General features: G+C 48.1%; 1 protein-coding gene across 7 annotated transcripts in view; it reads left to right on the top strand.

The window, feature by feature from the left end:
* The window catches only part of LOC140390470 (tenascin-X-like), a 321608-nt gene that overhangs the window by 237154 nt on the left and 62930 nt on the right, over positions 1-21524 (top strand). For all 7 annotated transcript variants that reach the window (XM_072475624.1, XM_072475623.1, XM_072475622.1 and 4 more), the window contains 8 exons: positions 714-995; positions 4305-4595; positions 8844-9143; positions 10219-10509; positions 14473-14772; positions 18826-19116; positions 19888-20187; positions 21213-21503. In XM_072475624.1, coding sequence (XP_072331725.1) covers positions 714-995; positions 4305-4595; positions 8844-9143; positions 10219-10509; positions 14473-14772; positions 18826-19116; positions 19888-20187; positions 21213-21503 — 2346 coding nt within the window. The remainder of the gene's footprint in view (positions 1-713; positions 996-4304; positions 4596-8843; positions 9144-10218; positions 10510-14472; positions 14773-18825; positions 19117-19887; positions 20188-21212; positions 21504-21524) is intronic.

The following is a 21524-nucleotide window of genomic DNA, read 5'->3' as shown; positions in this document are numbered from 1 at the left end:
GGGAGTTATCCCCGGTGTCCTGACCAATATTTCTCCCTCAATCAACATCACAAAAAAAGGCAATCTGATCGCATTGCTGTTTGCGGGATCTTGCTGTATGGAAGCTGACTGCCACGATGCTGGCATTGCACCTTGACTACCCTTCAGGAAAAGAGAGTTAAGAAGGGAAATCCAGGCTGCCCATCACTCAGTTCCTTTTGTCTCCTCGATCCCTTCCCATCTACCTTCTCCCTTCGGATTCCTCCCTTTGTGACCAAGGACACTCTGTCCCTCTCAGTCCCTCTTGTTCCTGTCCATCCCTATCTCTAATCATGTCAGGCTCCCAGTATCCTTCAGGTTAATGTGTTCATCTGACATATCATGTTCATACATGTATAACTTTGTGTAACGTGAGGTGAATATATATGGGATGACATGTCTGTGCAACATTCCCCTATCTCCGGTTTTAACCGCAACAACAGTGTGTTTAAGATGAAGAGCTCAGCCTTGGGCCAAGCAGCAAACACAGTTTAATGTCTCCCAAAATTTCAAGCAATCAACTAATAGGTTGTGGTCACTGGTTACTATGGAAATATGTTGCATGGTCGCTTAACCAATTAAATTTACACTTTCAGGATTGTGTGTGTCGATTTTCCAAGGATCTAACATGCTTCAACCAACCTTTTCCACCAGTGAGAAAACGTCACCTGCCGTTATTTTTTTCCCTTTCTTAGCCTCTGCAACTGTGAAGCCAAATAAACTTGGCGCCATTTCTGTCTCTCACATCACGATTCAGTCCTTCAAACTCTCCTGGACGGCGAGCAAAGGCTTTGATTCCTTTCTGATACAGTACAGCAGTGTGGAGCCCCGGGGAATGCACAACCTCACAGTGGCTGGCGACCGACGGTCCTCCTTCATCAAAGGCCTGAGGCCTACCACTGTCTACACCGTCCGTCTCTATGGGGTCACTAAGGGCCAGCGCACAAAGCCACTGACCAATGTAGTGACCACCACAGGTATTTGCCACAGGAAAGAAATCAACATTTGTCTCCTTTACATAATCTGCCAAGGCGACTGTGTTGGCATTTTAAAAATCCCAAAGATCATGTCCCAAGTTCTTCATGTCCCATTTCTGGGGCATGCACGGACTACCTGCAAATGCCACGGTTTGGAACTGAGGAACAATGCTCCTCAAACTTACGCAAAAACAAACTGTGTTTCTTTGCAAGCTTAGTCGCCGCTTGGAGATCTCATGGGCTTTTGTCTCTGTGCCTTTGTTTCTATTCACTGTGCAAAGTAGATCTTGTAATTTTAAATTATCATTCTTGGAAGTAAGCTTATCTAACCGTCAACCTCATTGTAAGACCCAATCTTTCCTGCTTTCCCCTGGAATGGGGATAATTGGCCAGCATGTGAAGCCTGGAAGGTTACTCGATGAAAATGTTGGAACGAGGAGCGACCGGAATTTCCCAGTGTGTTTCATTATCCTCCCTTCCTTGGAACAAAGTGAAATGATTCATCCCTCGTCATTTGTCTTTGAAGTCCCGTTGCAGATGTTGGAATGTGACGACTGTGTCTGATAGAGGGAGGCCTCGCTCAGTGTGTTGCATCCACATTATTCTGCATGCTTTTCCCAGCTGTTTGGCTCTCCCTCTTGTAGCTGGATCCGCTCTCTCACTGCTGTTGCCGCTACTTTTCCTGCGCATGGGGAAGTCTTTGATCTGTTAAGATATCTCAGTGGACGGGCGCGTTAGGTCCACCCGTGTGCACATATTTTAAACTCCTTGTGTGGGTAAAGTGGTGAGAATGGTTAACTAGTGGCTGGATGTTCAGTAACCGGGGTGGGGGGGAGCGGGGGAACAGGCAAGGTGATTGGCAAAAGTGCCTGAGGCAACATGAGGGGAACTACTGAAAGTAATTAGGATTTGGAATGCGCAACTCGAGAGGACTGTGGATTCTACAATAGCCTTCAAGGGGAATTTCTTTCTAAAAGCTCTTTCATGGCTGGGCCAACATTTTTACTGCCCCTCCCTAGTTGCCCTTGAGACAAGAGTAGTGAGCCGCCTTCTTGATCCGCTGCAGTCCATCTGGATAAATACTTGTAAGAGTTTAATTGCAGGCACGTGGAGAATGAGCACGATTGCTTTTCGAAAGAGGTAGCCACAGACGAGATGGGCCAAATGGCTTCCTTCTGGTCTGTGGTTCTGTGAGGCACAAGAATAGCAGCTACCAAAAGAGAAAATGCTGGAAAATCTCAGCAGGCCTGGCAGCATCTGTGGGGAGAGAAAAGAGGCAACGTTTCGAGTCCAATGACTCTTTGTCAAAGCTAAAAGATATAGAAAATGGGAACATTTATACTATGGGGCTAGCCACAGAAACCAAGGGGAGTGCTACTGGCAGTCCTCAGAGAGAATAAAAGGTGTGAAAGGCCAAACAGCAGAGAAACTAACATCAGAGGGTAAACTGACAAATGTAGATGGGGGGAGGGGAAGGGGGATGCAAAGAGGAGAAAGGGTAAGGAAACGTGGATAAGGTGGGGGGGGGGTAAATATATATATATATAAAGAAAGACAAGAAAGAAATAAAATGTAAAAAATAAAAGCAAATTACTGCGGATGCTGGAATCTGAAATGAAAGAGAAAATGCTGGAAAATCTCAGCAGGTCTGGCAGCATCTGTAGGGCGAGAAAAGAGCGAATGTTTCGAGTCCGATGACTCTTTGTCAAAGCTTTGTAAAATAAAATGTAATAGATAGTTAAAATGAAATGAAAACAAAGGGGTTGAGGTGGGGTAGAGCTAATCATGTGAAGTTGTTGAATTTGACGTTAAACCGGAAGGCTGGAGTGTGCCTAACCGGAAGATGAGATGTTGTTCCTCCAGTTTGCGTTGAGCTTCACTGGAACATTGCAACAGGCCAAGGACAGACATGTGGGCATGGGAGCAGGGTCTAGTGTTAAAATGGCAAACAACGGGAAGGTCAGGGTCCTGACTGCGCACAGACCGAAGGTGCTCAGCAAAGCGATCACCCAGTCTGCGTTTGGTCTCCCCGATAGAGAGGAGACCACATTGGGAGCAGCGAATGCAATAGACCAAATTGAAAAAGGTGCAAGTGAAACGCTGCTTAACCTGGAATGAGTGTTTTGGGCCTGGGATGTTAAGCATGGAAGAGGTAAAGGGGCAGGTGTTACACCTTCTGCGATTGCACGGGAAGGTGCCATGGGTGATGGGAGAGGTGTAGGGTATGGTGGAGGGGTGGACTAGATTATCTCAGAGGGAATGGTCTCTGCGGAATGCTGCCAGAGGGAGTGAAGGGAAGATGTGTTTGGTGGGAGCAGCAGATACCTGGGAGCCCCAACACCTGGAGGTTCCCCTCCAATTCACTCACCACCCTGACTTGGAAATATGTCGCCGTTCCTTCATTGTTGCTGGGACAAAATCCTGGAACTCCCGCTCCAACAGCACAGTGGGTGTACCTACACCTCAGGGACTGCAGCGGCTCAAGAAGACAACTCACCACCACCTTCTGAAGAGCAACTATGGATGAGCAATAAATGCTGGCCAACCAGCGACACCCACATCCTGTAAATGAATTTTAAAAATGTTTTTAACTTGCTATGAGAATCCCCACCATTACCTGGTGTCCCAGCCAATATTCCCAGCATCCTGATAATATTCCCTGTTGGCCAGGCAACTATTCACCTAGTGTTCTTTCTAGTATTCCCAGTGGTGTGGCTAGTATTTCCTGGTGTTGTGTCCAATATTCCCAGAGCCCTTTGCAATATTCCTGGTGTCCTGTCCAATATTTCCCGGTGAGACTTTGTAATTTCTGTTGCTTCACCGCAGAGAAAAAGGAAATCTCCTCCTTAACCTTTCTCCAACAGACCAATGAGATGAGGGAAATTGTTTGCAGACACATCTCAGAAGTGGCTGCCCTGGTTTCCAATTTGCTCAAGTCCAACAGAAATCACACTATTGCCATAGATATCGGGCTTAATGTGTCAGGCATGTCATGAGCACTCGGAGACAGGGATGCTCCCTCTCCCACAGCGAAGGTTATACAATCCCACCCCACTGTTACATTTTTTACCTTGAGGGGAGAGAGGGATATAGGGTGCAGGTGGATAATATGTGTCCCAGCGACTGAGATGGATGTCAGCATTCATGAGTATCTTACAGACCGAATAGGGAGTCGTGCAAAAGTGATTCTGATTGGCGGGAACCGTTTTGGCTGCTGGTTTTTCTCTGACTTTTTTGTCCTGTGCTCAGACTCGACCCTCTGGTGAATATTTTCCTTCTGTTCTTTCCTCCCCTCCCTCCTCCTTCAAGCCCCCACAGATAAAGACGCGGTCAAACCCATTAAACTGGCCGCTCTCTCCGTTTCCGAGGTGACTGCCCACTCGGTGCGGGTCTCCTGGACGACACGGCTGGTCTTTAGCTCCTTCCTGATCCAGTACAGAGCCCAGGGCTCCCAGAGTGTGCGGACCCTGACGGTGACAGCCCATCGCCGCTCCTACCTCATCACAGGACTGAGGCCCAACACCAAATACACCATCTATGTCTACGGGGTTTCCAGAGGCCAACGCTCAGCACCATCGACAGTGGTAATCACCACAAGAGGTACCTATCGTTCAGCCAATCATCACCGGGATTCACAGTGAAATATCTCCATTCTCCGTCTTTCACTGTGGCCAGTCAGCAAAAAATATTTTCCTCGTTTCTTACCCGGATTCTTTCTGAGGGAAAATATTTCCATCGGCTTTTTCTTCCCATCTTCGATGGGCTTATACACAGTCGTTAATCCCTCTTTTCCATCGCCAAGCTTTGATCGGTTGCGATGGCGAATGGCAGTCACTCTGAACTGACAACTGACAGAACGAGAAATTCAGGCTTCTTCTCAGTGAGTGGACAACCAGTGAGCCGGACAGTCGGATTCTCGGATATACACTGCCACAAAGGCACAAGCTATGGCACCAAGTTATCAAGGTATATCGACATTGAGGCTTTCAAATCAGCTCGCATCCCTTCCTTTGGGGATGTGCAGGCTCATATATATTTATATCACATGCCCACAATGGTGGGGGCTTGAGTATAAATATCCTCCTTTGGTTCATCTTGTGAATCATGTGCAACCCAATGGCTTTATCCTGATCAACTTTGTGTTTGTTCTGTCAGGAAACTCAGCGACACATCATAGTTGGCCAATCGTTCTTCCATGACCTATTCCACCTGGAACAAGGGCCGAAGGTCCCCATTGGCCAAGGGGACGATGATGTGTCTCCGACTTTACTATGGGCTCTTCCATCAAGCCAGGCCTCGCGAACATGGTCAAAGAGGAGGAATTTCCTTCTCCTCGTTTCTGTCAATCTCATTCTCCTCAGGGAATCACAATTTTAGACATAGGAAGCAGTGGCTATTTCCTGGCATTGTTCCAGAGAGGGGGAACTTAATTTCTGTGGAGAGTCAGGAGAAACTCAGAACATTCTCCTTGGAGTAAGGCGAAGGAGATAGTTGAAAGAGATGTTTAACATTTTGAAGGGTTCACAGACAAAGGATAAACGATCATATTGCCTGAGAGCGTGGGGGAGACAGATTCAAGAGAGGTTGTCAAAAGGAAATTGGATAATTTGCAGAGTTATAGGGAAAAGAGTGGGGGAGGGGCAGCCGTGAATTGCTCTGGCAGAAAACCCAACAGGGCGACAACGGGCTGAATGGCCTCCTTATGTGCTGTAAGCAGAGATTCCAAACTGTTTCCACGGGCAGGAGGGTCGGTAACCAGAAGACACCGATTGACGGTGATTGGTAAAAGAAACAGAGACAACATGAGGAACATTTCTTTACACAATGACATGGAAAAACACTGTTGAATAGTTAAAGGTGAAAGAGTCTTTGATACATAGTTGAAGGGGAACGATTGACAGGGCCATGGGGAAAGGGCAGGCATGGTGGGACTAATTGGAAAGATCTTTCAAAAATATGGCACAGGCAAGAAGGACTGACTGGCCTCTTTGCTGGATCATTCTGTCATCCTTCCGCCTTCATTCCTGCTAATAACAGCCACCGTGTCTTGGGTATTTCTGGGAAGGTTTCAGCCTGAGATGTGTTTATTCCAGGTTAATTGTCTGTGTTTGAACTGGAGTAAATTGCATTCTGATTCTCTCTCTCTCTTGTTAATCTGCGATGTCCCGACTGAACTATTTGTTTTGTTGTGAAGCTGAGGTGTGAATCGCCCTTTGAGTGATTCTTGACAGACTGAACTGGGCAGGATATCATAGAACATAGAACATTACAGCGCAGTACAGGCCCTTCGGCCCTCGATGTTGCGCCGAACTGTGAAACCACTCTAAAGCCCATCTACACTATTCCCTTATCGTCCATATGCCTATCCAATGACCATTTGAATGCCCTTAGTGTTGGTGAGTCCACTACTGTTGCAGGCAGGGCATTCCACGCCCTTACTACTCTCTGAGTAAAGAACCTACCTCTGACATCTGTCCTATATCTATCTCCCCTCAATTTAAAGCTATGTCCCCTCGTGCTAGACATCACCATCCGAGGAAAAAGGCTCTCACCGTCCACTCTATCTAATCCTCTGATCATCTTGTATGCCTAAATTAAGTCACCTCTTAACCTTCTTCTAACGAAAACAGCCTCCAGTCCCTCAGCCTTTCCTCATAAGATCTTCCCTCCATACCAGGCAACATTCTGGTAAATTTCCTCTGCACCCTTTCCAATGCTTCCACATCCTTTCTATAATGCGGCGACCAGAATTGCACGCAATACTCCAAATGCGGCCGCACCAGAGTTTTGTACAGCTGCAACATGACCTCATGGCTCCGAAACTCAATCCCTCTACCAATAAAAGCTAACACAACGTACGCCTTCTTAACAACCCTCTCAACCTGGGTGGCAACCTTCAGGGATCTATGTACATGGACACCGAGATCTCTCTGCTCATCCACACTGCCAAGAATCTTACCATTAGCCCAGTACTCTGTCTTCCTGTTATTCCTTCCAAAATGAATCACCTCACACTTTTCTGCATTAAACTCCATTTGCCACCTCTCTGCCCAGCGCTGTAGCTTATCTATGTCCCTCTGTAACTTGTAACACCCTTCCGCACTGTCCACAACTCCACCGACTTTAGTGTCATCTGCAAATTTACTCATCCATCCTTCTACGCCCTCCTCCAGGTCATTTATAAAAATGACAAACAGCAGTGGCCCCAAAACAGATCCTTGTGGTGCACCACTAGTAACTGGACTCCAGTCTGAACACTTCCCATCAATCACCACCCTTTGTCTTCTTCCAACTAGCCAATTTCTGATCCAAACTGCTAAATCTCTCTGAATCCCATTCCTCCGTATTTTCTGCAGTAGCCTACCGTGGGGAACCTTATCAAACGCTTTACTGAAATCCATATACACCACATCAACTGCTTTACCCTCATCCACCTGTTTGGCCACCTACTCAAAGAACTCAATATGGTTTGTGAGGCACGACCTACCCTTCACAAAACCATGTTGACTATCTCTAATCAAATTATTCCTTTCCAGATGATTATACACCCTATCTCTTATAAACCTTTCCAAGATTTTGCCCACAACAGAAGTAAGGCTCACTGGTCTATCGTTACCGGGGTTGTCTCTACTCCCCTTCTTGAACAAGGGGACAACATTTGCTGTCCTCTAGTCTTCTGGCACTATTCCTGTAGACAAAGATGACTTAAAGATCAAAGCCAAAGGCTCAGAAATCTCCTCCCTAGCTTCCCAGAGAATACTAGGATAAATCCCATCCGGCCCAGGGGACTTATCTATTTTCACACTTTCCAGAATTGTGTTATTAAACCCAGTCACACTCCGGAATTCAGTGAAACACCTTTTAGATTTACAAGTAGCCTGACCCGGACATTGAATTCTCGCTGTTGTGATGCCCGATGTCCCCACAGTAATATAGTGAGGTGTGAGTTTCCTGTCACTCCGTCAGAGCTTGTCTGACTCAGTGACATAAAGGTTAAAGAGATCCAGAGCTTACCTCGACCGAACCCGGTCTATGCATAGTAATAATGGACATTATTACACTTCAGTCAATATTCCTAAACCTCTCTCCAATCCTCTATCCTGCTTTAAGAAGCTCCTAACATTCTACCTCTTTGACCAAGCTAATAGTTACTTGTTGTGACATCTCTTTCATAGAATCTACAGTGCATTCGGCCCATCGAGTCTGCACCGGCTCTTGGAAAGAGCACCCTACCCAAGGTCAACACCTCCACCCTATCCCCGTAACCCAGTAACCCCACCCAACACTAAGGGCAATTTTGGACGCTAAGGGCAATTTATGACAGCCATTCCACCTAACCTGCACATCTTTGAACTGTGGGAGGAAACCGGAGCACCCGGAGGAAACCCACGCACACACGGGGAGGATGTGCAGACTCCGTACGGACAGTGGCTATCGTGCTGCCCGTGCTCGTTAAGTGGATCAGTGTCAGATTCTGTCCAAAAACACTCCCGTGATGTTCATCGAGACATTTGATGAATCTAATGGTGCTATATAAATGCAATTTGTCGTCGTTCTCACAATCTGCTTTAGTTGCTGGTGAGGTGCCGTTCACTCTTCTATTCCTCGAGGCAACACTGACTTTTGAAGCATCTTTAATCTGCTGAATTCTCTGTCAATGCTGGAGTGATTTCTGCGCTGGGATAGAAAGGGGTGAATCTCAGACCTGTTACAGACAGTTCCTCTCTCTGCCTCTCCTCATTGGGATTTGCTTTTTACTCCATTTCCAGTCCAAAATTCACTCATTTTTCTCCTCAGGGTGTGGCCAGAGGGCCGATTAATGATCGATGTTTTTACTTTAAACTGTAGCCTCCACAGATAAAGAGAGTCAGAGGCCAATCACGGTGGCGGTTGTGGACAATGTCTCCGTGTCTAAGGTCACGGCCCACTCCCTCGAACTCTCCTGGCAAATCGCGAGGACCTATGACTCCTTTCTCATCGAATATGGGCTTGAGGGCTCTGAAGATGTGAGAAATCTCACAGTAACTGGTGACCATCGATCCACCATCATCACAGGCCTGAGGCCTACCACCGTCTACAGGCTCTATCTCTACGGGGTGACTGGTGGCCAACGCACCAGGCCACTGACCACTTCAGCCAACACCTCAGGTATTTCCACTCAGAAAGAGTAACACTTTGCAATTTCTGCTGCTTCCGCTGCGAGAAAAAAATAAATGTATTCTTTAATTTTACTCTCAGACCAATGAAATGAGGGAAATTGTTTGCAGTGAAATCTCATGAAGTGAGCACAATCGTTTTAACCTTACACAGGTCCAACAACTGGAATCACTCTATTGCCATAGATACGGTACGCTTCCCAGCAGGGGAGCCTAATGGACCCGGCATGTCCTGGACACTTTGGGAAGGGCGCGTCCCTGTCCACAGGGATTAAAACTGACAGATCTGCTGCTCTGAACTCCAGGAAGCTCTTTTATGTACAAGCAATTGCTATTTACAAAGCATTTGATCAGCTTTCCCCAAGTGTCTGAAATCAATCATCTCAAACAGCAGAGGGGATTTTCCGCACTCCCGCGATGTGTTTCTGACCCGGCGCGAGGAAGCGTGCTGTTGGCCAGTGAGATCATCTGGTCCCGGTGCTGCCAATGGGATTGCGAGCCCGCACTGCCGAGAAACACACACCGGAGTCTCCCATCGGCATGTCCGGAATATCCTGCAGGTGACAATGGCGGGAACATCCCCGCATGACACAGTATCACACCCAATATTCCACACTGACCAATCCAATACTCTCCTGTTGATTGGTCAATATTCTGCCCTGTCCGGTCTTATATTTCTGTTCTCCTAACCAATATTCCCAATGTACTGGTCAATATTCCTGGTGTCCTGTTACAAAATTGGCTGTTTAACAGGAAGCAGAGGGTGATGGTCAATGGATTTTTCAGGCTGGAGGAAGGTCTGTATTTGTCTTCCCTGGGAGTCAGTCTTGAGACCCTTGCTTTTCCTGATATATCTTCACGATCCAGATCAGTAAATAATGTGGTGATGGACTTCAGCATCCATGAGTATCTTACAGACTGAATAGGGAGTCACGCAGAAGTGATTCTGATTGGCGGGAACCGTTTTGGTTGCAGATTTTTCTCTGACTTTGCTGATCTGGGTTTGGACTTGACCCTCTGGTGAATATTTTCCTTCTGTTCTTTCCTCTCTTCCCTCCTCCTTCAAGCCCCCACAGATAAAGACGCGGTCAAACCCGTTAAACTGGCCGCTCTCTCCGTTTCCGAGGTGACTGCCCACTCGGTGCGGGTCTCCTGGACGACACGGCTGGTCTTTAGCTCCTTCCTGATCCAGTACAGAGCCCAGGGCTCCCAGAGTGTGCGGACCCTGACGGTGACAGCCCATCGCCGCTCCTACCTCATCACAGGACTGAGGCCCAACACCAAATACACCATCTATGTCTACGGGGTTTCCAGAGGCCAACGCTCAGCACCATCGACAGTGGTAATCACCACAAGAGGTACCTATCGTTCAGCCAATCATCACCGGGATTCACAGTGAAATATCTCCATTCTCCGTCTTTCACTATGGCCAGTCAGCAAAAAATATTTTCCTCGTTTCTTACCCGGATTCTTTCTGAGGGAAAATATTTCCATCGGCTTTTTCTTCCCATCTTCGATGGGCTTATACACAGTCGTTAATCCCTCTTTTCCATCGCCAAGCTTTGATCGGTTGCGATGGCGAATGGCAGTCACTCTGAACTGACAACTGACAGAACGAGAAATTCAGGCTTCTTCTCAGTGAGTGGACAACCAGTGAGCCGGACAGTCGGATTCTCGGATATACACTGCCACAAAGGCACAAGCTATGGCACCAAGTTATCAAGGTATATCGACATTGAGGCTTTCAAATCAGCTCTCATCCCTTCCTTTGGGGATGTGCAGGCTCATATATATTTATATCACATGCCCACAATGGTGGGGGCTTGAGTATAAATATCCTCCTTTGGTTCATCTTGTGAATCATGTGCAACCCAATGGCTTTATCCTGATCAACTTTGTGTTTGTTCTGTCAGGAAACTCAGCGACACATCATAGTTGGCCAATCGTTCTTCCATGACCTATTCCACCTGGAACAAGGGCCGAAGGTCCCATTGGCCAAGGGGACGATGATGTGTCTCCGACTTTACTATGGGCTCTTCCATCAAGCCAGACCTCGCGAACATGGTCAAAGAGGAGGAATTTCCTTCTCCTCGTTTCTGTCAATCTCTTTATCCTTAGGGAATCACAATTTTAGACATAGGAAGCAGTGGCTATTTCCTGGCATTGTTCCAGAGAGGGGGAACTTAATTTCTGTGGAGAGTCAGGAGAAACTCAGAACATTCTCCTTGGAGTAAGGCGAAGGAGATAGTTGAAAGAGATGTTTAACATTTTGAAGGGTTCACAGACAAAGGATAAACGATCATATTGCCTGAGAGCGTGGGGGAGACAGATTCAAGAGAGGTTGTCAAAAGGAAATTGGATAATTTCCTGAAGAGGGAAGATTTGCAGAGTTACAGGGAAAAGAGTGGGGGAGCAGTGAATTGCTCTGGCAGAAAACCCAACAGGGAGACAACGGGCTGAATGGCCTCCTTATGTGCTGTAAGCAGTGATTCCAAACTGTTTCCACGGGCAGGAGGGTCGGTAACCAGAAGACACCGATTGACGGTGATTGGTAAAAGAAACAGAGACAACATGAGGAACATTTCTTTACACAATGACATGGAAAAACACTGTTGAATAGTTAAAGGTGAAAGAGTCTTTGATACATAGTTGAAGGGGAACGATTGACAGGGCCATGGGGAAAGGGCAGGCATGGTGGGACTAATTGGAAAGATCTTTCAAAAATATGGCACAGGCAAGAAGGACTGACTGGCCTCTTTGCTGGATCATTCTGTCATCCTTCCACCTTCATTCCTGCTAATAACAGCCACCGTGTCTTGGGTATTTCTGGGAAGGTTTCAGCCTGAGATGTGTTTATTCCAGGTTAATTGTCTGTGTTTGAACTGGAGTAAATTGCATTCTGATTCTCTCTCTCTCTTGTTAATCTGCGATGTCCCGACTGAACTATTTGTTTTGGTGTGAAGCTGAGGTGTGAATCGCCCTTTGAGTGATTCTTGACAGACTGAACTGGGCAGGATATCATAGAACATAGAACATCGCAGTACAGGCCCTTCGGCCCTCGCTGTTGCGCCGACCTGTGAAACCACTCTAAAGCCCATCTACACTATTCCCTTATCGTCCATATGCCTATCCAATGACCATTTGAATGCCCTTAGTGTTGGCGAGTCCACTACTGTTGCAGGCAGGGCATTCCATGCCCTTACTACTCTCTGAGTAAAGAACCTACCTCTGACATCTGTCCTATATCTATCTCCCCTCAATTTAAAGCTATGTCCCCTCGTGCTAGACACCACCATCCGAGGAAAAAGGCTCTCACCGTCCACCCTATCCAATCCTCTGATCATCTTGTATGCCTCAATTAAGTCACCTCTTAACCTTCATCTCTCTAACGAAAACAGCCTCCAGTCCCTCAGCCTTTCCTCATAAGATCTTTCCTCCATACCAGGCAACATTCTGGTAAATCTCCTCTGCACCCTTTCCAATGCTTCCACATCCTTTCTATAATGCGGCGACCCGAATTGCACGCAATACTCCAAATGCGGCCGCACCAGAGTTTTGTACAGCTGCAACATGACCTCATGGCTCCGAAACTCAATCCCTCTACCAATAAAAGCTAACACACCGTACGCCTTCTTAACAACCCTCTCAACCTGGATGGCAACTTTCAGGGATCTATGTACATGGACACCGAGATCTCTCTGCTCATCCACACTGCCAAGAATCTTACCATTAGCCCAGTACTCAGTCTTCCTGTTATTCCTTCCAAAATGAATCACCTCACACTTTTCTGCATTAAACTCCATTTGCCTCCTCTCAGCCCAGCGCTGCAGCTTATCTATGTCCCTCTGTAACTTGTAACATCCTTCCACACTGTCCACAACTCCACCGACTTTAGTGTCATCTGCAAATTTACTCATCCATCCTTCTACGCCCTCCTCCAAGTCATTTATAAAAATGACAAACAGCAGTGGCCCCAAAACATATACTTATGGTGCACCACTAGTAACTGGACTCCAGTCTGAACACTTCCCATCAACCACCACCCTTTGTCTTCTTCCAACTAGCCAATTTCTGATCCAAACTGCTAAATCTCCCTGAATCCCATTCCTCCGTATTTTCTGCAGTAGCCTAACGTGGGGAACCTTATCAAACGCTTTACTGAAATCCATATACACCACATCAACTGCTTTACCCTCATCCACCTGTTTGGCCACCTTCTCAAAGAACTCAATAAGGTTTGTGAGACTCGACCTACCCTTCACAAAACCGTGTTGACTATCTCTAATCAAATTATTCCTTTCCAGATGATTATACACCCTATCTCTTATAAACCTTTCCAAGATTTTGCCCACAACAGAAGTAAGGCTCACTGGTCTATCGTTACCGGGGTTGTCTCTACTCCCCTTCTTGAACAAGGGGACAACATTTGCTATCCTCTAGTCTTCTGGTACTATTCCTGTAGACAAAGATGACTTAAAGATCAAGGCCAAAGGCTCAGCAATCTCCTCCCTAGCTTCCCAGAGAATACTAGGATAAATCCCATCCGGCCCAGGGGATTTTCACACTTTCCAGAATTGTGTTATTAAACCCAGTCACACTCCGGAATTCAGTGATACACCTTTTAGATTTACAAGTAACCTGACCCGGACATTGAATTCTCGCTGTTGTGATGCCCGATGTCCCCACAGTAATATAGTGAGGTGTGAGTTTCCTGTCACTCCGTCAGAGCTTGTCTGACTCAGTGACATAAAGGTTAAAGAGATCCAGAGCTTAGCTTGACCGAACCTGGTCTATGCATAGTAATAATGGACATTATTACACTTCTATTAATATTCCTAAACCTCTCTCCAATCCTCTATCCTGCTTTAAGAAGCTCCGAACATTCTACCTCTTTGACCAAGCTAATAGTTACTTGTTGTGACATCTCAAGTGGATCAGTGTCAGATTCTGTCCACAAACGCTCCCGTGATGTTCATCGGGACATTTGATGGCTCTAATGGTGCTAGATAAATGCAATTTGTTGTTATTCTCACAATCTGCTTTAGTTGCTGGTGAGGTGCCGTTAAATCCTCTATTCCTCCCAGCAACACTGACTTTTGAAGCATCTTTAATCTGCTGAATTCTCTGTCAATGCTGGAGTGATTTCTGCGCTGGGATAGAAAGGGGTGAATCTCAGACCTGTTACAGACAGTTCCTCTCTCTGCCTCTCCTCATTGGGATTTGCTTTTTCCTCCATTTCCAGTCCAAAATTCACTCATTTTTCTCCTGAGGGTGTGGCCAGAGGGCCGATTAATGATCGATGTTTTTACTTTAAACTGTAGCCTCCACAGATAAAGAGAGTCAGAGGCCAATCACGGTGGCGGTTGTGGACAATGTCTCCGTGTCTAAGGTCACGGCCCACTCCCTCGAACTCTCCTGGCAAATCGCGAGGACCTATGACTCCTTTCTCATCGAATATGGGCTTGAGGGCTCTGAAGATGTGAGAAATCTCACAGTAACTGGTGACCATCGATCCACCATCATCACAGGCCTGAGGCCTACCACCGTCTACAGGCTCCATCTCTATGGGGTGACTGGTGGCCAACGCACCAGGCCACTGACCACTTCAGCCAACACCTCAGGTATTTCCACTCAGAAAGAGTAACACTTTGTAATTTCTGCTGCTTCCTTGGCGAGACAAAAATAAATGTATTCTTTAATTTTACTCTGTCAGACCAATGAAATGAGGGAAATTGTTTACGGTGGAAGTGGGCGCTCTCCAACAGGTCCAACAAGAGGAATCACTCTCTCGACAAAGATATGGGGTATTTCCTAGCATGAGAACCTCATGTACCCGCATGTCCTGGGCATTTGGGGGTGGGCCTCTCCCTGTCCACAGGGATTCAAAGCTGACAGACCTGCTGCTCTGAACTCCAGGAATAGTTTTTATGTACAAGCGATTGATATTTGCAAAGCGTTCGATCAGCTTGATCCAAATGCTGGGAATCAATCATCTCATCATCATGGGGGGTTACTCCCCCCCCACCACCCCCCGACTGATTGCCAGTGGCGGGACGTGGCGCGCAATTGGCCAAGCATCGGAATTATCTGGTCCCAGGACTGTCATTGGGATTTCCCATCGAATCGACCCAGCCCCCACCCACCGATCTGCCATTGGCGGGACTGAAATATCCCGCTGGTCAGAACGGCCGGAAAAATCCCCCCTCACCATGACACAGTATCCCATCCAATGTTCCACACTGTCCCGTTCAGCATTCTCCAGCTGACTGGTCAGTGTTCTGCACTGTGCTGTCATATATTTCTGTTGTCCGGTCCAATGTTCCCAATGTCCTGGTCAATATTCCTGGCATCCTGTTACAAAATTGGCTGAATAATAGGAAGCAGAGATTAATGGCCAATGGTTATTTTTCGGAACAAAGGAAGATGTTCTCAGGAGTTGGATTGGGGCCCTCCATGATCCAGATCTTGGTGTGGCGGGAACAGTTTCAAAATGTTCAGATGACACAAAACCTGGAAGCATTGTAAACTGCTGAGGAGACAGTGTAGAACTTCCCAAAGGCATGGCCAAGTTGTTGGAGTGGGCAGACAGGTGGCAGATGAAGTTCAATATGGAGAAGTGTGAGGTGCATTTTGACAGGATGAACATGGAGAGACAATAAAAAATAAGAGGTGCAATTCTAAAGGGGTGCAGGAGCAGAGAACCTGGGAGTATATGTGCTCAGATCACTGACGATGGCAGGTGGAGAGAGCAATTAATTGAGCGTATAGTGATCTGGGCTTTATTAATAGGGACAGAGAGGGCGGGATTCTCCCAACCCTGGGCCGGGCCGGAGAATCCCCGCGACCGGGCCACACCTCCCGACGCCGGCACGTGATTCGCCGCAGAGCGGAAAATTGGCACCACTGGCGCCGGTGTGGTTGACGCGGCGCCAGTCGTGGGCCACTCTACGCGGCCCCCCCCCCCCGCGATTCTCCGGCCCTGATGTCCTGCCGGCACTGTCCTAACCTGCTCTGAGCCAGCGGGACCTCGGCGTTGAAGGGTCGGGTACCGGCCTGTGGGGTTCCGACCCCCGGGGGGGGGGCAATGTGGCCTGGCCCACGATCGGGTCCCACCCATCAGCGGGCCGGTCTCTCTGGCTGAGGGCCTCTTTTTCTACGCGCCGGCCCCTGCAGCCCTGCGCCATGTTGCGTCAGGGCCGGCACGTTGAAGGAGGCCCCTGCGCATGCGCGGATCCCGTGGCGCCAAGTTCACGTCAAAATCAGCAGCTGAAGCAGCGCAAACCTCTCCAGCGCCCTGCCGGCCCCCTATAGGGGCCAGAATTAGTCCTGGGAGCGGCCCGTTCCCGCTGTCGTAAAACGCAACGGCGTTTCCGATGGCATGGACACTCTGCCGCAGGATTAGAGTATCCCGTCCAGAGTATAAGAGCAAGGAGGTTATGCTGAATTTATACAAAAGACAAGTTAGACCTCAGCTGGAATTGGGGGCAGAATTCCCCCGCCCCCCCCACGCCGGGTGGGAGATTCGCTGGGGCGCAGCGGGAGTCCCGCCCCGGCACCCGCACGCGATTCTCCCACCCCCCCTAAACCGGCGCGGCGAGAATCACGGCTGGCCGCTGGGAGAATCGCTGCTCGTCGTTTGTAACGGGCGAGCGGCGATTCTCCGGCCCGGATGGGCCGAGCGGCCTGCCCAACATGATGGCTTCCCGCCAGCGCCATCCACAACTGGTCGCTGCCGGCGTGAACAGCGCGGGAACGCTGGGGGGGCGACCTGTGTGGGGGGGGGTGAGTGGGGTTCCTGCACCGGAGGGGGGGGGGGGGGGCTTCAAAAGAGGTCTGGCCCGCGATCGGTGGCCACCGATCGGTGGGCCGGCCTCTCTGAAGGAAGATCTCCTTTCCTCTGTCGCCCTGCGAGATCCATCCAACATCTTCTTGCGGGGCGGCCTCGTGGAGGACGGCAACCGTGTCATTTACGCGGCGCCGCTTTTACTCGCGCCAAGGTCCGGCGCGTGTAAATGACGCAACGCCGCTCCTAGCCCCCTGGGGGCGGAAGAATAGGGGGCTGGGAGCGGCCTCCGACGCCGGAGTGAAACACTCCGGTTTTCACTCCGGCATCGGGACTTAGTCTGACTTAGATGGGAGAATTGCGTCCATGGTGTACAATTCTGGCCACCACACTATAGGGCTAGGAGCGGCGTTGCGTCATTTACACGCGCCGGACCTTGGCGCGAGTAAAAGCGGCGCCGCGTAAATGACACGGTTGCCGTCCTCCACGAGGCCGCCCCGCAAGGGAGGATGTGAGCACATTGGAGAGAGGGCAGAAGTGGTTTACAGGAATGGTTCCAGGGATGAGAAACTTCAGTTATGAGGATAGATTGGAGAAGTTGGGACCGTTCTCCTTGGAGAGAAGAAGGTCGAGAGGAGATTTCATAGAGATGTTCCAAATCATGAGGGGGCTGGGCAGAGTAGACACGGAGACACTGTTCCCGCTCGTAAAAGGATCAAGAACAAGGGGGCACAGATTTAATGTGATTTACAAAAGAAGGGCCTTGAAAGGGTTCTCTTTCAAAGGGTCGGTGCGTACTCGATGGGCCGAATGGTCTCCATCTGCACTGTAGGGTTCTATGGATGATTTGAACAGAATCAATGTGCAGGGGTTACAGGGGAAAAGGCTGAGGGATGGCACTAAGTCACGATGCTCATTTGGAGAGCCAGTACAGACTCAATGGGCGAATGGCCTCCTTCCGCCTCGTTAAAATGCTGATATTCTGTCAAATATTACAGATTCCTGTTTGGTATTCCCGGTGTCCTGGCTGATTTTCCCATGTTAAAGGCACAAAATGAATGCAAGTTTTTAAAAAAATTAAGAGTACCCAATTATTTTGTTTTCCAATGAAGGGGCAATTTAGCGTGACCAATCCACCTAACCTGCACATCTTTGGGTTGTGGGGGTGAAACCCACGCAGACACGGGGCGAATGTGCAAACACCGCACGGACTGTGACCCAGGGCCGGGATTCGAACCCGAGTCCTCAGCTCTGCGGTCCCAGTGCTATCCACTGCGTCACATGCCACCCTAAATGAATGCAAGTTTGAAGTTGTTTAACACCTCAACCCCATAGAATTGTCACCCGGATAACCTGTAATTAGCCTCATTGTTCTTTGTCAATTATCCCGAATAACAATGGCAGCTCGCTTCACTGTGAGGAACACTGGGAAGTTGCTGGAGAACGAGGTTCTATATCCAATCAAAGCCATTCTTTCAAACAGTGTAATTTGCAGAACAGACAGAGTTTTCTGTGAAGAGCTGATGGTAAACTCTTTAGCATCTGCCGCCCTCTTCCATATACATCCCCGAAAGGTCCACTAACACGTTCTGCGTCACACAGTGCAGGTTAGACACTCCCACCCCCACTGTTACATTGTTTACTGTGAGGAGAGGAATTAGAGGGTCGCAGTTGAATTAGATGTGTCATAGTGATTGAGATGGATTTCAGCATCCGCGTGTATCTTACAGACTGAGTAGGGAGTTACGCAGGAGTGTTTCTGATTGGCAGGATTTGTTTTAACTACTGATTTTTCTCTGTTTTTTCTCTGACTTTGTTGTCCTGTGCTCAGACCCGACCCTCTGGTGAATATTTTCCTTCTGTTCTTTCCTCTCTTCCCTCCTCCTTCAAGCCCCCGCAGTTAAAGACGCGGTCAAACCCGTTAAACTGGCCGCTCTCTCCGTTTCTGAGGTGACTGCCCACTCGGTGCGGGTCTCCTGGACGACACGGCTGGTCTTTAGCTCCTTCCTGATCCAGTACAGAGCCCAGGGCTCCCAGAGTGTGCGGACCCTGACGGTGACAGCCCATCGCCGCTCCTACCTCATCACAGGACTGAGGCCCAACACCAAATACACCATCTATGTCTACGGGGTTTCCAGAGGCCAACGCTCAGCACCATCGACAGTGGTAATCACCACAAGAGGTACCTATCGTTCAGCCAATCATCACTGGGATTCACAGTGAAATATCTCCATTCTCCGTCTTTCACTATGGCCAGTCAGCAAAAAATATTTTCCTCGTTTCTTACCCGGATTCTTTCTGAGGGAAAATATTTCCATAGTTTTTTTATTCCCAGATCCTATGGGCTTATAGGCTGTCGTTATTCCCTCTCTCTTTTCAATCCCTAAACTTTTATGGGAGATGCTGATCAGTCTGGACCAATAACAGAGATAGGCCGAGACTGTGTTCCAGTCAATGGGGGAGGGTGTTGTTAGTGAGCCGGACAGTCAGATACTCATTCACCTTCATTAAGATGCTCCTTAAATTCTATCTCTTTGGCCAAACTTAGAGTTACTTGTTGCGATATCTCTTTAAGTGGCTTGGTGTCAAATTCTGTCTGAAAATGCTCCCATGAATTTCCTCGGGCCATTTGATGACTCTAAAGGTGCTAGATAAATGCAATTTGTTGTTACTCTCACAATCTGCTTTAGCTGCTGGTGAGCTGCCATTAAACCTTCTATTCCTTGAAGCAACATTGACATTCAAAGCATCTTCAATCAGCCAAATGCTCCGTCAATGCTGGAGTGATTTCCATACTGGGACAGAGAGGATGTAATCTCAGATCATTAAAGATTGTTCCTCTCTCTCTACCTCTCCTCATTGGGATTTGTTGTTTATAACTCACTCTATCTTTTCTACTCAGGGTGTGGCCAGAGGGCCGATTAATGGTCGTTGTTTTTATTTTAAATTGTAGTCTCCACAGATAAAGAGGGTCATGGACCGATTGCGGTAGCAGGTGTAGGCAATGTCTCAGTGTCTAAGGTCACGGTCCATTCTCTCGAACTCTCCTGGCAAACAGAGAGGACCTATGACTCCTTTCTCATCGAATACCGGCTCGAGGGCTCTGAGGATGTGAGAAATCTCACGGTAACCGGTGACCGTCGATCCATCATCATCACAGGCCTGAGGCCTACCACCGTCTACAGGCTCTATCTCTACGGGGTGACTGGTGGCCAACGCACCAGGCTACTGACCACTTCAGCCAACACCTCAGGTATTTCCACTCAGAAAGAGTAACACTTTGTAATTTGTGTTCTTCTTCATCTTGAAAATGAAATCTATTCCTTAAATTTTCTCTGACAGACCAATAGGATTCGAGTAATTGATTGAGTAAATTAGTTAGGGCCTCAACAGTCTGTGCTCCTTTCAATTTGCACCGGTCTAATTGGAGTCACTTCCAATATTCTACACCTCAGTTGCCATAGACACAAGGCCTCTCTCAGTAAGACAGTGTACCAGTCATATTCTGGGCAATAAGGGGAGGGTGAGTGGGGGTGGTGGGAGGGTTGGGCTGTAACCAAGGGGTTCCAGCCAAGAATTCAAAGGTGACATATCTGCTGCTCTCTTTTTCTATCTCAGTGAGTTTGATTTGCTCTGTATTTGTGTCCTTCTATTCAAGAACCACGAGGAAAATGGAACGATAACTTTACATTATAGAATTATGTCCGAACATTCGGGGGTTTTCTATGATTAGTGAGTTAACCTACGAGGATAGTTTTGAATCATCTTGGCTTTGATCCCTTAAGTTTGAAAGGTGTGATCGGTATGTTCAAACTGATTAATAAGATAAACTGTTTGGGGTTTCATCTTAAAATTGGAACAAGGCGGTTGGGAATGAAACAGGATTCATTTTTCACCCAAAGGGTGGTGGAAATCTGGACCTCTTTGGCCAAAATGGGTCAGTTTTGAGACTGCAAGATTTTTGTTGGGTGAGGGTCAGGGAGCTTACGGTGGGTGAAATGGTGTCAATTGAAGACAGAGGTTAGCTGCGATCTGTTTGAATGGCAGAATGGACGAGCTGTAGACTGGGCATGTTCCTGACCCTATGTTCCAAAGCCTCTTGGCTTTTATGAAGTGTTTCTCTGAGGAAGTGAGTGTCAATGATGGATGCCGCCCAAGTTTATCTGAACACGCAAGCTGTGGCTAGAACTTAGTCACAACTCGGAGCCTGCCACCTTGGCCTCAGGATCGCCCTTGCCACCCAGTAAAATGTTTCCTTTTCTTTTCCCCCTTTCTTAGCCTCTGCAGTTAAAGACACTGTGAAGCCAAGTAAACTTGGCGACATTTCTGTCTCTCACATCACGACTCAATCCTTCAAACTCTCCTGGACGGCAAGCAAAGGCTTTGATTCCTTTCTGATACAGTACAGCAGTGCAGAGCCCCAGGGGGTGCACAACCTCACAATGGCTGGCAACCAACGGTCCTCCGTCATCAAAGGCCTGAGGCCTACCACCGTCTACACTGTTCGTCTCTATGGGGTCACTAAGGGCCAGCGCACAAAGCCACTGACCAGTGTAGTGACAACAGCAGGTATTGTTTTATTTCAAATCA

This window comes from Scyliorhinus torazame, chromosome 14 (genome assembly GCF_047496885.1).
Source record: "Scyliorhinus torazame isolate Kashiwa2021f chromosome 14, sScyTor2.1, whole genome shotgun sequence".
Lineage (NCBI taxonomy): Eukaryota > Metazoa > Chordata > Chondrichthyes > Carcharhiniformes > Scyliorhinidae > Scyliorhinus > Scyliorhinus torazame.
The sequence above is the reverse complement of the archived record's forward strand: the minus strand, read 5'-3'. Positions and strand labels throughout refer to the sequence as shown.